At 41.3% G+C, this 17,892-nt stretch overlaps 1 protein-coding gene across 1 annotated transcript; it reads left to right on the forward strand.

The window, feature by feature from the left end:
* Positions 1–656: 656 nt before the first annotated feature.
* NDUFB4 (NADH:ubiquinone oxidoreductase subunit B4) lies at positions 657–6,333 on the forward strand. The gene is made up of 3 exons (XM_010970865.3): positions 657–890; positions 4,899–5,045; positions 6,215–6,333. The coding sequence occupies exons 1-3, from the start codon at positions 711–713 to the stop codon at positions 6,275–6,277; spliced, it is 390 nt and encodes a 129-aa protein (XP_010969167.1). The 5' UTR covers positions 657–710; the 3' UTR covers positions 6,278–6,333.
* Positions 6,334–17,892: the final 11,559 nt, after the last annotated feature.

Genomic DNA, 17,892 nt, shown 5'->3' on the forward strand with positions numbered 1-17,892 from the left:
TTAACTCAGATATTGTTTCTTCGCATGGTTTATTCAATACATTTTTCCCCCTGACCTAGTATAATCAGGCAGGCAACACTTTTAACATCATTCTCCTATTAAAAATGCCTTTGAAAAACACTATTCTGCTTATGTTGTATGTATCTAAAGTAGTAACGTACAGAAAAGATCATTTTCTTTTTCTTGGATAAGAAATTGTGTTTTGCAAAGTATGTTGGCATCTATTTATTACTTTACTTAATTCTCACAACAACTTTGCTAGGTGGACAGGAGTCATTATCTCCAGGATATGGAACAGGAAACTCCAAGAAGTTAAGTGTCATGTCCCAGGTCACAGAACTGGACCCACACTGAAACAGAATTCCACAGTCAGTCTCATTTCCCATCTCTGCCAGCTCAACTTCACAGAATAAGCTCTATATGTCGACAGAGATAAGGCTGCTAGGAAGGAACAACAAGCGACAGATTCCGGAGGCTGACAGGGGAAGGGGGGAAGGGGTGGGGAAGGCGAGGAAAGTACCTAGCGCACGCGCAGATCGCCACTAGAGGGCCAGGACAGGGAGGAGGGTTGAGGAAAAAAGCAGCACTCCTTGCCAAACTCCATCTTCAACCTCTGGCTAACGCGCAGGCGCACTTCCTCAGGACTCAGGTAGAATGAAGCGGGCGGGCCTCGGAGTCGCGCAGGCGCGGTTGTGCGCGGGGCTGCCAAGATGTCGTCCTCCAAGTACGAGCCGTCCCGCCTAGCCACCCAACCCTCTACCCTCGACCCAGCTGAATACGACATATCTCCGGAAGCCCGGAAGGCACAAGCCGAGCGGTTGGCCATAAGATCCCGGCTTAAACGAGAGTACCTACTTCAGTACAACGACCCCAGCCGCCGAGGGGTCATCGTGAGTGAGGGGCCGACCGGGTGGGAACCTAGGGCCAGAGTCTGGGCGGCCCCGTCGGACTTGGCGGCCCAGACTCGCCAAGGGGGACCGCACTGCGGGGCGGCCACCGTTCCCGAATTGTATTTTAGACGTGCGTCCTTGTCCAGGCCCAGGAGCAGACCAATTCATTCGCCCTTTGACCTTGGGCAGACAGCTTGGTGGTCAAGAGGACGGGTTTTGGTTTCACACTGGCTGAGTTTGAGTCTCGGCTTAATCACTTCCCGCCTGAGTGATCTTGAAAAAGTCATTCAGCTCTGATGCTTAGCCTCGACTTTCCTACCATGAAAATGGGACTACTATAATACTGCCTATCTTATGAGGATCAAAGGAGATATGGCACGTGACCGGCCAACACAGTGCTTGGTTGGTAATGAATGTTCAGAAAATGGGGGGGGGTGTATTTCTTTTAAAGCTGTTTTCCACTTTTCAATTAACAGTTCATAGCAATACTGATCTCCCCTAATGGGACTATAGTGATAATAGTCTGTAGATATAAATGACTATAGATATAAACTTCAGTTTATATTTTTTGAAGACTTAAACACCCTACAGCTTGGGGCTTTGGAGTCAGAGGCCAAGGCACTACAACAGGCGAACTGTATGACCTTGTGCAATATCCTGAACCCTTCTGAACCTTAGTGTTCTGATTTTCACATATGGAAATGGTAGTACATTCTTCACTCCTAGCACATAATACATGTCCAGTAAACTGATAGCTATTATTATTTAAGAAGTGTGCTTTTAGATAAGTTTCTGTACAAGAGCTGTTTAAATATGATTTAAAAAATTTTTTTTCCCCCAACAGTTGTTTTGGTATTCTGTAGGAATTTTAGGAAATTGTAAGGACTGAAGGAAATTTACAATGTGCCGGGCACTACTGAAACTCTTTATATATGATATTCAAATACCACAGCTATTTAAAGAGTTAAGCTCTATTACTGTCCCCATTTTACAGATGAGAAAGATAACATAGGAGGGACAAGTATGTCATAAAGTGATACTCCGTTAGCAAGTGATAGAGCAGAATTTGAACCGAGTCTGTGTAACCCAAAGCATTTCTTAACCAGTTGGCTGTATTGTCTCCAGCCAGAACCCTTGTTTACTTGGGAGAAGTTGTGGAATGAAACATTCATTATGTACATACTCACATGATTGGGTTTGATATGCCAGATGGTAAGATGTAGTTTAAAAAAAAATGAGGCCCTGAGTCAGAATTGAAGTTTAAACTCCAGGTTTTCTCTTTTCCATTTCTGTGACCCAGAGCAGTTTTAGTTTTGCCATGTAAAACACATTTTACAGCTGCCTCATTGGTTGTTCAGTTTTTTTGTTAGGTTAATGAGTGCCTGAGATAATCATATATTGAGCAGTACAAGGAAATTCCTTACCTAATCTTTATGAATGATTGGTTCAGTGATAAATAATTGCTTGGGGTCTATTTATGCCAGGCCCTGTTTTAGGGGCTGTGGTAACAGTGAAGAACAAAACAGGCAGGCTCCTGTCCTCAGAAAGCTTTCTTTCCAGTGGGAGACAAGTAATAAGTTAAAAAAAATTGAATCATTTAGCATGTTAGATAGTGGTAAGTGATAAGAAGAAAAATAAAGCAAGGAAGGGGATTAGGAATGTGTGTATGTAGTCAGGAGGGAGAGCATCTGCAGTTTTAGAAAGGCTCAAGAAAGGCCTTGGTTGGAAGGTGACATTGGAGTAAAGATCTGAGAGAAGTGAAGTGAGGGAGCTAGCCATTCAGCTCTTTGAGAAAGTAGCATTTTAGGCAGAGGGGACAGCAGGTACAAGGATTCTTAGACAGGAGTGTGCCTGGTTAATCCCCCAAATACTGAAGAGACCATTGTGACTCAAGTGGAGAAAAGTGAGGACAGAGTAGGAAAAGATGTGATGGGAAAGGTAGCTGGGACTAGATCACGCCAGGCCTTGTAGGTCACTGTAAGGACTTTTCTGAGTCAGGAGTTCCATAATCAAGACTTAGATTTTAGCAACATCTCTGGCTGCTTAGTTTAAAAGAGACTATAGGGGGCAAAAGCAGGAGCAAGAAGACTAGTTAGGAATCTTTACAGTAATCTCTTAGTTGATAGTGGCTACAAAAGTAATGGCAGTGGAGTTGGTAAGAAGTGGTCAGTTCTGGTTATGGGTTGAAATTAGACCCAATCAGGTTTGCTGGCAGATTGGATATGTGGTGTAAGAGAAAGAGAGGAGTCAAGAATGAGTCCAAGGTTTTTGACCTAAGTGAAGAATGAAATTGCCTTTTACCGAGATAGGGAAGAATGTGAAAGGATCAGGGATGGAGGTAGAATGGCATATTGGGAAGTCAATTTGGGATACATCACATTTGCTTGTTAGTATGTCAACATTGAGCAGGGAGTGGGATAGTAAGTACATCTGGAGTTCAGGGTGGAAATCTAGGGCTGGAGGCATAACTTTGGGAGTCATCACCCTTTAGATGGCTACTTAAAGCCATATGACTAAAGGAGATCATCAAGGGAGTGCATGTAGATAGGAAAGACCCACAAGGTCTGAGGTCCAGTATTAAGAGATTGGGAGATAAGGAGGAAGAGAGCAAAAAAGACTTAAGAAGGAATGGCCTGAGAATTAGTAGGAAAACCAAGTTGGTGTGTGCCCTGGAAGTGAAGTGAAGAAATGATTTCAAGGAGTGTTCACCATGTCAGATGCTGCCCATAGTCCTCTGGACATGGAGTGGTGTCACAGGAGAACTGTCTCCCATGCCACGCTTTGGAACCTCTCTCAACAACAGTACCTCATTCAATGACCTATGGTCATGGGGATCTTAGTATTTTTATGAAATGAAATGTCTGTTTCAAGAAGACAGACCTGGCAGGTATTAAAGTGTAGAGAGGTGACTGGTAGATTGAGAATTCTGGCATGGGAGAATCATTCAAATATGTTAATAGCAGGAAGGGATGGATACTAGAGTAGATAGAAAAATTTATCCTTTCAGGTGTGGAGTTCAAACGTCCCCTTGAACCTGTATCTTGTGTCTTCACCTTCTTTACTATCTCTGCAAACAGTCTGGTTTAAAATGTTACTGTGGAAGATCCAGTTTAATTATTTTTGTCCTGTCAGTTATGACTTCTTGCTGTTGGTTAAGACCTTGAATGTTCTCTTTACAGCTTAGTATTGAAGTTTTAAAGCTGATTTCATATGCTTATTTTTATCTGTCAGTTAATTGGAGCAAATAATTTTCTAAAATCATTAGGGGATTTAGCTAATTAGATTTAATTTTGTGTTTAGGGTAGATTTGCTATTTTTACATAATTATTTCTGGTATAAATATATTAAAATTGATAATTACTTTGTTTCTTAACCAAGACAATCTGATTATTTTTCTTTAACAACCTTGTCCTTTTAAAAAACTATTTTAATAGTGTGAAATGTAGTAATTTTGCTCTTAAAATACTAGCCAAGTCAGCTCATAAAAAGTAAAGTTCAGAATTAGCCGACAGTCTTCCCCTTCCTGCAGTTTATTTGTAGCCTGGAAAAGATCAGTGTAGGGTAGCATTAGAAAGGGTTCTGGAAATAAAGTACACAGTATGATAGAGCATACGAAATCTGTTTGTCTCCATTGGAAATACTGTGTGGTTCTGTTGGTCGTATTTCAAGAAAGACAGTGAAGCCAAAAACAATCCAGAAAAGAATAGGAAAAAATGATTTTAAAAAAAGTGCCTTCTCTGACAGCTTAAAATGATTGGGATTCTTATCTTAAATAAATAGAAAGCTGAAGGAGGATATGAGTCTTTTAAATTCTGAACAGGATCATCAGAGAATTATTCAACAAATACTAGAAATGAGGGATCTTCCCTGAAGGTATTTAGGAATATTCAGGGTATACCCTTAACTGTGGAAGAGGACAAAGGCCATCTCCTGTGCTTCTCCACAAAGTGCTAATGAGACTGTTTCTCAGTGTAGAACTTAATCTCCTGTATCTTGTTTTCATTTTAGGAAGATCCTGCCTTGATTCGCTGGACCTACGCAAGATCATCAAATATCTATCCCAATTTCAGACCCACTCCCAAGACCTCACTGTTAGGAGCTCTATTTGGAATTGGGCCCCTCTTCTTCTGGTTTTATGTTTTCAAAACTGACAGAGTAAGTATTAGGACCTGATATTCGGTACCTGTGTGATGCGTTTCCCCTGTGCTGGCTGCAGCTCTCTCTCCCGATGATTCTACTGCTGCTACTCCCATCTTGCTCTAGACTTTTCCTCACTTCCTCTTCTTTTATCTTGATTCCTTTCTAGCAGAGTTAAAACAGAAAGTTTCAAATGATATGTTTCATTTTATGGTTTTATCTTTTCAACTTGTATAGAAATAAACTTTCTTAAAAACCATGATGGTCTCTGGGTCTTTCAAATTTAATTTAATGGCTGCTTTAGAATTTGAAGTAATAAATTAATCAGTTTAAATATCTAAGACTTGAACTTAGCTCATGAAAGAGTTTTCTTAGTGTGTTTTACATGATGTAAGGAAATTGTACTATGTATATTAAGCAAGAGAATACAGAAATAACTTAAAAAGTTAATTTTTTTCTCAGATGTACAGAAGTTAAACTTTTCTATTCTGATTAACCTTTAGATGTTATCTTTGCAAATTTTTATATTTTGTTTTTTTATTTCATTGTTTTAAAAACATGTTTATTGGGCTAAGTATTAGCAGAATACATATATCACTTAGTATGTTCTCTGTTTGCGTGATTATGTTGGTCACGCTTTGTGAATTAATGTTAAAACGTATTAATACTGTAACAGCAGAAAAGCAAAAGCAGCCTGTGGTGGGAATCACTGCCACCAGAGGCCTGGGTATGTGACTGCACAAAAAGCCAAGCTTATCTTTGACACTACACCCCCAGCCCCAGCTCCTCCTCGAGGCCTCATGTTACCATCTGCACTGGAGCCCACCCATGCAGCTGTGCCTTAAACTGGCCAACCCACTCTCCTGTACATATTTTGATTATCTGATAAATTATCACTTAACAGAAAGGTAGGCCACACTTATCCAGAAGGTATTTGCATTCTGCTTTCAGTGTATGCTATTTAGTGGGGTAATATAATTCTACTTACTAAAATATAGATAAGATAGTTTTCAATAGGAGTGTTTTCTTATTGTCCCTTTATTTCTTCAGATTACTACTTCCTCACTCGTACTCTGTGTGCTTTAGCAGTGGGGGATTGGAATTAGGTTTAGAGTATTTCATTCTGTTTTTCAGAGTCGTACCAGAATGCATTGTTTTTAATATACTTTCTTTCTTTGTCTCTACAGGATAAGAAAAAGAAGCTTATCCAGGAAGGAAAATTGGATCGAACATTTAACATCTCATATTAAGTCTGGCAATGATGATTATATATACTGTTGTTTAAATAAATCTGTTAATCATTAAATAGTTTATCTTTCTTAATATTACTTTGATTCAACAAACACTTGCTGAACATTGCATAATCCTTGCTTTGTAAGAGTTCACAGTTTAATGAAGAAACAGATTCATGTTCATCATTCAGTCAATCATTCAATGAATATGTCTGCTGTGAGCCAGGTATTTTGCTATATAGTGAGAATACAGCAGTCAGTAAGACACACTCTGACAACTGTTTACTCAACAGTTATTATTTGAATGATTTGAGTGCTTATTACTGGTACCCCTTAAGACCTAAGCTGTTGTTTGACTCCAGTCCCAGTGGTAAATGCAGCCGAACAGTTACAACCATGTGGTTAAAGAAAAAAGAGCGAGGGAGGGTGTAGCTCAGCGGTGGAGTGAATGCTTGACATGCATCAGTTCTGGGTACAGTCCCCAGTACCTCCATTAAATAAATGAGTAAGTAAATAAACAAATGAAATTACCTCCCCTCCCCCAAATAAAAAAAAAATAAAGAGATTCAGGAGAGTGATGCGGGCAAGCTGATGAAGCAGTTCTGTGTAGGGAGATGACACTTGATCTAGGCTCTGAAGATCACAGGGGCTGACAGCAAAACAGGAGCATAAAAGAGCAGAGTGTTGGGTATGGCTAGTATGGGGGCCACTGTGTGGTGAGAAGACAGGGAGAGTGGAAGCCATGCTGAGGAACAGAAGTAAAATGGTATAGAGCATGGACTTTGGAGGTCAGATACGGGCTGGAATCCTAGCTTGAGCTTAGCAGTTGGAATACCAGGCCTCTTTCCTCATCTACGGCATGGAGATAGTAATGCCTGCTACCTCATTAAGGTCATAAAGATGAAAATGAAGTAACAGAGTATTGCTCAGTAAAAGCTACCCCATGCTTTATAGTTCAGTTTTGCCACGGCAGCAATTTTATATAGATAAAGACAGTAAAAACAAGTGCTGTAGGGGGAACAGCACGCTCTGTAGGGCTGGCTTACATGAGTACATTGGTTTTCACTTTCAAAGTATATCCCAACTATTCTCTCATTTGATCCTTGTATGAGCCTAGAGTACCCCCAAAATGCAGAGCCTGAGAGAAAAGCTTGTATGTAGGTAGTTTAAGAAGGAGTGGGAGACTGGTAAGTGAAACAGGGATGAAGGGAAAGCCTATCAACTGTGCTCTTGGCCTTTTGCCACTGAGGGTAATGGGCTTAATTCCTATAGGAGCCTTCTGGGGAGCTCTGTGGGATGGACACAGTTTTCCCTCCAGACATGGAAAAAACAAATACCTACTAGCCCTCTCCCTGCTGGTTAAGCGTTGTCTCATGCAGTTAATTCCCTCGCTCTCCCAGGAGTGGACATGCCTCATACATGCTGACTGGGTTCTTACAGGCATCTTATGGAGGAGGAAGGAAGCTTAGGGTAGAAAGCGGGTGCTGAGGTGAAGTATTGTCTGGTCACATCTGCAGGCCACTGAGCTGCAGCAGCAACTGGAGTAAAAAGATGGGCCAAGAGAAAGTGAGGCAGAAGAGGTGTATGATTTCCTCAACCACTCCCTGTACTGTTGAGCACATACTGAATCTAATCTGTAATGTGTCATTCAGGGTGGTGGTTGTGTACAGTCTCACGGTAGGAGGGCTAGTGGAACAAGCTACAGGCCACACAGTTGTGGCTGGTCCAAGGCCCTAACTGATAATCATTTCCCCCCATCATGCTCTCTAGATTTCCCTTCCCTTGGCCATCACTTTAGCAGATATACATTTCTTGCCTGAGTCACCAGGACTTTAATTTCCAAGGTTAGAACCTCCATTATTCTAGCATTGTTAGAGCAGGCAGATAGCTAGATATGAGCAGAGAAAGTGGGACACAGACCAAATGGCAGGAATTGGGCAGAAAGGAGGGGCACAGGCCAAATGCAGGAAACCACACATGTAAGCAGCAGGGATCCTTGGGCAGAGAAAGAAAACCAGGAACCTTGGGGCTGATAAGGGATCATGCTTTTTGGGATGACAAGTGGCCTGGAGAAGAACAAAGAAAGGTGAGAAAAGGCAGGAATTTCTAGTGTCCGAATGTAACCGTTTGCTCATTATGCCCTCATTTCAATAAAATTTGCCTTGCAGATCAGAAGTACCCATCTTGCACCGACGCCATGACACTTCCAATCCAGACTAAATAAGGACAAAAATCCCTCCTCCCTTTGTGAACATGGAGTTGGGATGATAATCAGGGAATATGACACCCCAAATCCTTCCCTCCCAATGAATATTCCGCCCATTCATTTTTACACCCTATGTAGCTAACTTGCCAAAGAAACTCAGGGCAGCCGCTCACCTGAGCCTGCCCGCTCTCCCCTGAGAGTGTGCTATCCATTCTTTAATAAATCCTCACTTTACCTTTTTAACCACTACATCTTGTCTCTGAATTCTTTCTGGGACGGGACAAGAACCTGGAACACCGGTTTCATCTATGGGCAACAGCATCAACAGGCTTTTGTCTCAACAACTGCTTGTTTACAGTTATCACCGGACATGGAAGGACCGAGATGCAACAGTGAATCCCCTGGGTGCCAGGCATATCTCTGCCCCCATTTTGTAGCAGCAATCCTGGCTCCCTGTAATCAAGGTCACTTAGTGTTGCCAGTATGGAATTTTTTTTTTCTTTTTGTCTCCTGTTTCCCAGGTACAAGAAGCCCCAAATGGCCAGGAGATAGTTATAGCTTCAGATTAAAGTGAAATCCTGAGCTACTGTGATTTATAATAGATATTTGGTCTTTGTTTCTGGGACAGAGCTCCTAAAACCCTCCATATTTCCTAGGTGATAAATGGATAAGGGTGTCTTTGTTATGTTAACGAGATGACTTTAGGACCACACCTTAGGGTGGGGGCTGGCTGCCTAGAGAACCAACCATGTGATTAGAGGGTTGGAACTTTCAGTCCCACCCCCCTCACCTTACCTTTGTATCCCTACTCTGCCACTTACTGATGAAATGACCTGGAATATTTTTAAATTCTGTGTTTCTTTATCTTTAAAATGGATAAGCTAGAATACACTGTTATTAAGCTCATTGTTTAATGAGTTATCACCTATAACATATTTAGAACAGTGGCACACATTAAGGTTTCAGTGAGTGTTTACTATTACTATCCTTATACCTAATTAATGAAAACGTTTTAATTTGCATTTCATTTATTATTGAGGTGTAATTTTCATCTATTTTTGTCAATTTAAATTTATTTTGTTATTTGCTTGCTCAAATCCACTGCCCAATTTTTATGATGTAAAGTGTCTTTTTTCTTAATGATTTTAAGGCTTATACAAGATAAATTAAACATATTAATCCTTGACTTTACCAATTTTCTTTCCTGAAGAGTTATTCTAATATACCTCTGTAACAGGAAAGACTTTTACAGTATACCTTTTGTGCCTAAACTTTGAAAGAAGGCAGTACCCAGAGAGGCATAGGCAGAATTTTTTAAACACTTTTTTAACATTGACAATTATTGAATAATGTGTTCTTGAGAGTTTAATCAATTTCAAAAGATTTTTTGAGGGGGTAGGAGTATAGCCCAGTGGTGGAGCACACTCTCAGCTCGCACAAGGTCCTGTGTTTAATCCCCAGTACTTTCGTTAAGGGGAGGGGGGGAGAAACTTGAAATATAAGAAATAATTTTTTTTAAGATTTTTTTTTTTTTAATAATCAGGAACAGTGCCCCAAATCACACTTAGGAGTGGTCTGATGAGAACACAAACTGTCATCTCATCTGAGCACTCTGTGCTGCCATGTGTCTGACTGATGCTGCTAGCCCTGGGCACAGAGTACAGATGCCCACATTGGTATGCTGCCTCTGTTGACCCAAGAACTCAAGTCTGTTACAACTACAGCCACTGGAAAGAGTTCCTTAAGGCCCCTGTGTCTTCCAATCACTTGATCCCAAGTCCAGAGCATATGATTAGCTGAGTCCCGGTTATGTGCCTAAATTCTAGCTGCAAGGGAGACTGCAAAAGCAAGCATGTGGCACATTCAGCTCTAAAGCAGGGAAGGAATTCCCAAACATAAGACAGTGGTTCAAATGTGAGCACCCCAAAAATGACAGGTGTGTACTGAGGAAGGTAACCAGGAACCAGATCATAAGGCCCTGATCACAAGTAAGAAGTTTAGACTGCAACCTGATAGCAGTGGGAGCCACTGAAGATGTTATGCAGGAGTAACCTGATTGAATTTTCATTCCTGGAAGATCATTCTGGATCCTGGAAGAAGATCTTAAGGTAAGAGAGACTGGAGGATGACCAGTAATCAGGCTGTTGTAAGACTTCAGGCCAGAATTATTTTTAATTTTTGAGCCAGCTCTTGATGCAGAACAAGGCAGCCCCTGCCAATCCAAGGATGGCTTATTTAGATGGGAACTTGTGGAAAGCTTTATGAATGTCTAAATGTATTATCTCTATTAGTTCCCCTTAATGCACATGCATGAGACGCCAGTCTTCTTAATAATTCCTTATCCTTGTACAACATCCCTTCCCTTCTCTGGAACAATATTGCTTCTCTAACAGGCTGGTTTGTTTAAGTACTATGTCTTTTTACCCTTTATTATGGAGCCTGCCTGGAGAAAAAAAATTACATTCATGCTCTGATCAAAAAATCCCACTGGGTTTAGCCCCTGACTTATTTTCTGTTTTATTCTTTCTCATTCCTGGTGGCACCTGACAGAGTCTTCTCATAACTTTGGGGGAGATACAGAGTATTGATTATTTCTACATTCTTCAGGATCATTAATGGGGTATTTGAAGAGATTAGAGACCCAAACAAGAAACTTTCTTGATCAAATATGTATGATTTTAAAATATGAACAGCACTTTAAAATTAGTAAAATATATAATGCTATATATAAGTACATTCAAAGATTTTAAATTTTCAAAGCTTCTACTACCACTTTCTACCTTTCTATGAACAAATGGAATTTTATCATGTTTCTATTATAGGACCCTATAACTATGATTGTAATACTTCCAATAGTTTCCTCTCTGGCTGCCTTGTTTGCTGACATTTCTCTAGCTGAGCTAGAGATTCCTTCTGCTGATGCCCACTGTGGCCTGGAGAGACACTGATCACTGTCATCTACCTAGAGACTCTTCATCACTCCAAGAAGGAACAGTGAGCATCGATTTCATAGCCAAGCTTCAGGATTTATAGGATTAAAGTCAAACTGAAAGTCTGACATCTGCCCTCTGAATGTCCCTGGAGATTGATGGCTAATAAAAAAAAAAAAAATCTGAGATTTTTGGAGCAAACCTGAACTAGAGTTCAAGGTCATTTCCCTCATAATCACAAGGAGTATCACTTTATCAGCTTAAAGTTAATTCTTTGCTTAACACCAGTTACATTTAAATCATTCATCCCTTATTTAATAATTAGGCTCTGGAAAAATCTTGAGAGTAGGGGAAAGCAGCAACTGGCTGAGGACGCTCCAAAAATCAATATAGGAGGGACTTGGGGGCTGCAATCTGATATAAAATTGTCGTAAGTAGGAGGAGAAGGTGGGAGGGGACTTCTCTTCAAACTACACGTATACAGTTAAGCACTTTGTTTTCTACTTACATTGTATATTTCACATCAATTAAAAACAAAATTTTCTAAAGAGGGTTTTATCCCTGCTGTATATGAGATGGAGAAAGCATCAAAGAGCATTATTATTATTTTATATAGAGTAGCATGAGTGAAGGTAGATGGAGAGGGAGGGTTTCAGTAACCCCAACATCATCTAACAGAAGCTAGATGGGCAGCTTCTCCTCCAAAATCATGTTCTGCAGGGGGAGTGGCACAGAAGAAATTTGGTCCCATCAGGGAGTTTGGGAAGAGACATCACTGCAGACCACAAGGAGAATGAGCTACTGTTGGTTTGTTTGGGGTTGGTTGGTTTCCTAGAGCCACTGGGACAGAGGAGCCTGTGTCCTGTTGAATTCTAACAGGACACTGGCCATCAGTTCTCTGCATTGATCAAATGCTTACTGAGCCCCGGTCATTTACTAAGCACTGAGGATACCAATATGGAGATAAAGCTTCTTCTTGGAGGAACTCACAAGAGAGAAAAACAATTACAGCAGCCAACATTTATTAAGCTTTTGCTTGTTCCAGGCACTAAGCTAAAATAAATGCTTTCCATACCTCCCAACATACCTTAAAAATCACCATTACGCAGATGAGATTTCAAGAGGTTAAATCATTTCGCTCGAGTCCTCCAGCTAATAGGGCTGGGATAGAACTTAAATTTGGGCAGCCTGACTCCAGAGGGCATATCTTTAACTATTGTTTGAAAGGGATAAAAACTGATGCTGTGAGGAGCCCAATACTGAAAAAGGACACCTAATCTGGCCTGGAGTTGTTTGAAAGACAGCGCTTTCAAGAACAGGAACCCCCATGTGCACTTTTAGGTTTTGTAGCACATTCACAAGTATATAGAATGTTAGAGTTGGACGGATCTTTAAAGATCTTCTAGTCTCACAGCCTAACTCTATGGGAAAAGTGTTGATAGGAGAAACCTGGCCAATTCTTCAAGAAACTCTGCTAAAGAACTCTCATTCATCCCTGGTGGGAATGCAGAATGGTAGAGTCACTCTGGAAGACAGTTTGGCAGCTTCCTACAAAACTGAACACACTTTTACATTATGACACAGCATCCATTCTCCTTGGCAGTCACCAAAAGGAGGTGAAAACTTAGGTCCACACAGAAACCTGGATTTGGATGTTTCTAGCAGCTTAATTCAGAATGGCCAGAACCTGGAAGCAACCAAGGGAAGGCTGAGTAGGCAGAGCACGAAGGATTTTTAGGGCAGTGAAACTACCCCGTGGGACACTACAATGGTGGATACAGGTCATTATACATTTGTCCAAGCCCACAGAAGGTACTGTGCCAAGAGTAAACACGAATGTGAACTATGGGCTTTTGGTGATAACGGTGTGTCTACGTAGTCTCATCAGCTGTAACAAGTCTACCACCCGGGGGGATGTTGATAACGGGGAAGGATGCATGACTGAAGGCAGGGAGTATTTGGGAAATCTCCGTACCTTCCCCTCAGTTTTGCCGCGAACCTAAAACTGCTCTAAGAAAATAAAGTCTATTAAAAAAAATAACAACTCTGCTAATTTGAAGATCAAGATTCTAGGTTTTGATTAAGAACTAAAAAAACTTAAACTCACGAGCTCAAAAATTAAACAAGAAGTCCAAGTGGATGAGGATAAAGGCTTGAACAGATTGTCCATGTAACCTGTTTGTGAATAGAAATGAGACCGCTGGGACAATTGAGACAATTGCCAGCCACCTCCTTACCTTATACAAACAGAAGACTTGAAAAGCCATTTTGTCATAGGCAAAGCTCACTGGGGTCCTGGGGAAAAGTAAGACGGAATCTAGGTGATAAAGTCTAACCTCTTCCACGCTCAGTCTAGTTTCACCTGCCCACATGGAGCCGAGTGCAGAGGTCTGGCACCTAACGTGTGGTATCAGAGCTCCTAGCGCAGAACCGCCGACTGGGCACCTCAGTTCAAGATGGCGGTGACGTGCTGCGTGAGGAGACGCTGTGGCCGCGCTTCAGTCTAAAGCGTCGGGAGCAGTGCGGCTGCGCATGACCCGCAAGCCCTCCGCCCCGCCCCCCTCAGAGAACCCTGTAAAGCAGCCCGCGGGCTGGCTGTCTTGGGAGACCATGTGCTCTAGAGCCTAAGCTCCCACCTCTCCAGTCATTGATCAAAGAATAAAGCTTTCTTTTGCTTCTGAGGCAGACTTGGTATTGTTCTACTGGCTCAAAAGATAGACATGGAGCAGAAGGACGCTTGCTGGGGCCAACCCGGGAAGGTTGGTAACAATTTTAATAAGGATGTATTTGGCGAAAAATCAGGCAGATGTTTGGAGCATTTTCTGTGTAAAGCAAGTATTAGTAGATTTGTCTCTTCTCGGGGCTGTGAGAGTGAAGATACTTGATTCAAAGCCAATACCTCTCATATTATTCTTGCCGAATTCCCGCAGAAAGGTATTCATGGCGGGAACTAGCGGGAACCACCAGCACTCACTCTCCTCTCTTTTCTTCTGATAGAACCCCGATTTGTTCAGGAGGCTGGTGGAATTCCCTTTATCTCAGGGAGGAGGGACATGACCCCAGCCCCAGGGAATGAATCTGAGATTGGTCTAAGGGTGGACATGTGACCCAGTTCTGTGTATGAGACAAAAGGAAAATGTATTGGGGAGAACTTCCTTGCCTGAATAAGACATTTCCCAGGGAGGAATCCTTCTGTCCCCTCACCCTTTTGCTTTCCTCCCTTTGTGTCTGTCCTAGCACATGGAAGTGAGGCCTAGAAATGAGATAAAGAAAAGACAATATACTGAGAATAGCAGAGCAGAAAACCAGAAAGAACTTGGTTTCAGGATCACTTCATGTTATCATTGTCGTCATCCTGACCTGCAGCCTCAGACTTCTTTTATGAGTTGAAGTCCTCGTTGTTAAGCTAACAGTAGCTTTTCAGTTATGATTGAATGCACTCTCAATTGATACCATATCCTTTTATTAAGAGAAGTAGTATCATAACATATACCTGTCCTTCAGATTTTAATTTTTTTAAAGGATCCAAAATAAGGGCAGTAAATGCTCATGAATGAGCAAAACTGCCTCATTTGTTAAATTTCTTTTCCAGGGACTGTATAGAGTTGCATGCACTTAGTTGTTTTTTTGTTTGTTTGTTTTTTTTTTTTTTACGAGGTATCACTGTTAATAGTGCTGTAGTGAGTTGTGTCCAAACTTCTGATATAATTTTAGATTTAAAAGACCTAGAGTAGGCTAATTAGAGTCCAAAGGCCCATGTGATTAGGCAAGATTCCATCAGGAAAATCTCTGTAGTTAGTCATATGCGAACTACTTACATCAAAACCACTTTAGATTCTGTCTTAATTTTCACTTTAATTGAGCTATTAATATGTACTGTTGAGATCTTAAATTGAACTTCAGTATGGTTTTCTTGTTTTAAGAGCTAAAAGATGATGAAAAGAAGGCAGTATGTACTTCTAAATTTTCCACACTTTGGGCTTCTGTTATTTATTGCTTTAGAAAGATACATGCCTTCCTCCCCATCTAAAGCCTAGTTTATTTAGGGACAAGGACCTTGGCTTACTCATTCCAGTGTATCCTATGGTAGGTAACACAATAGCCTCTCTGAGGCAGGAACTAATACTTATTCACTGAGTCACAACAGCAATAATAAACAATAACAATAATAATAACTGAATTTGCCTATGCTCACTATGTGCTGAAAGCAGTGCTCTCAATGTGTCGTCTCATTTAGCCCCCCACCAAATCCTTGTGAAATAAATCATTTATTTTCTTCTTTCAAATGAGGAAAATGCAGCTCAGAGAGATTAAGTCACTTGTTCAAACTCATTCAGCTATGAAAGCACAGTCTGGATTCTGGAGTCTGGGTTCCTTATGAAGTAGGTACTATTATTAGCCACATTTTACAGCTGAGGAAACAGAGGCTCAGAGAGGTTAAGTAACTTGCTCAGGGTCACACAGCTAATAAGTGATAGAGCCTGGATTTGAAACCAAGCAATCTGGCTTCAGCGTCTGTCCTCTTAATTATGTACTACATTGACTCAAAAAGGATACATTTTGGACATACCTCAGATTTGTCATGCAATTATATAAACCTGATTATATCAAATTGAAAGCTGATTACTAAGTATAACAAAGAAATTTAAATGTCAGCTCTCAAGCCTCTTATTTTTTTCCTTTTTAACAGTAAAATATCTTTCCAGAGGACCTTCCAGAACTTCCTTCAAACCCAAGAGTGATCACTCTTTCATCACTCTGGAAAACTACAACACATAAAATGCATATTAACTTTTATAAATAATTTACATCTAGGCCTTAGGTTTCATACCTTCTCTTTCCTCCCCACACTCTCCCTGTGCCCCAGCTGAGCACCAAATCTTGTGCTTTTTGGAGGGAGGCAGTGGCCCTCCCCACCACTGCCTTGTAGCCTGCTTTTCCTCCTGGGTAATCCCTCACTACACCCCCAACCCCATCCCATATCCTTCCATGTTGAGAGATCCCTGCTACACCCCCCCCCCGCCCCCGCCTTTCTATAGACCCTAGGAAGCCCAGAGTTTGGACCAGGATTTGGGGTTGGAAACAGAATGTTTTGCATACTAATTTTCTTTAAATCTTTAGATTTAGGTAGTTTCTTTAAAACTGTGGTCCTCAGCCTTACCTGTGCATTATTAGAATTACCTGAAGAGTTAAAAAAAAAAAAAAAAACCCTCTCATTTGGGTTCTATGTACAGTAGTCCTAATTTAGTTGATCTGAAATGCACCCTGGGCACTTGGAGTTTTAGAAAGTGCCAGGAGATCCAATGTACAGCTGAAGCTGAAAACCACTGGGTCGAGAGCAGGGTCTCTCAGCCTCAGCACTATTGACATTCAGTTCTGGATAATTCTTTGTCCTGTGCTTTGTAGAAATGTTTGCCAGCATCCGTAACCTTTACCTACTAGATGCCAGTAGTACCCTCCCTAGTTGTGACAACCAAAAATGCCTCTAGACTTTGTCAGATGTCTTGGGCAAAGGGAATAAAATCACCTCTATTGAAAACAATTGGTCTAGAGCCATTGCCGGTAGCCCCGTCTGTGAAAGAAGTCTCTCAAAAAGTAAAGAGAAGAGTGGCTTCTATTTCATTCTCTCTAACGTGAAACTATATAAAGATGAAGAGATCTGGCAGAAAACCCTCCTGTCATTGGAGGAAACCTAATCAGGTTGCCTTTAAAAAATATTTCTTTTATTTCTAAGAAAAGAGATTGTTTATTTCTTGAGGAGCGTGGCACAGGAGGGTATCTTCAGGAATAGGGAATTAAGGAAATGTTACAGATCTTTCTAGCTGATCTGAAGCACAACAGAAGGAAACTAAATCTTTTTTTAATTAGCGTGAATAGCCTGGCCTGGTGAAATATTGTCTCCTGCCGGCAAGTTGCTGCCAGCAGTGGGGAGATAAAGTACATGGACTTGGATGCTAAATGGATGTAAACCCAGAATGTTTCCTTAGCCCTAGGAAGGCTTTGCCACCAAGCTGATGATAGAGTGAACCAAAGTGGATGAGAGTCCAGGTTTGTGTAAAAGAGGTGGGTTAGAATGAGCTCATTAAGGAAGCGCTGGAGTTTGGGAATAAAGTATTTAGTAGTTGCCTTAGTTTGGGGCTATTTGGGAGAAGAGCCTAGGATGCACCATAGGGGAGTGGAGAGGTGAGAAGGAAGAAGCTACTACTGGATGCATCATCAGAAGTTGCCACCATGGGCAGTGGAGCTTACTCCCTCTGGAAGTTGCAGGGAACCTGGGCCAAACATGAGCCTCAGAGGTTTGGGGCAAAAGAGCTGGTGTATTTATCCACTAATTTCCATTTGTCATTGGCTGAGGGCTATGTCCAGGGCCATTCAATCTTCAGCAGTTTTGTTCTGATCTGGGCCTCAGGCATTGTTGCCAGTGTGATGCTGGCATTTGGAAGCGGCTGGTCAACTCTGGATGGTGACTGCTGATGTGATGTAGGTGAGCCACTGGC

This window comes from Camelus bactrianus, chromosome 1 (assembly GCF_048773025.1).
Source record: "Camelus bactrianus isolate YW-2024 breed Bactrian camel chromosome 1, ASM4877302v1, whole genome shotgun sequence".
Taxonomy (NCBI): Eukaryota; Metazoa; Chordata; class Mammalia; order Artiodactyla; family Camelidae; genus Camelus; species Camelus bactrianus.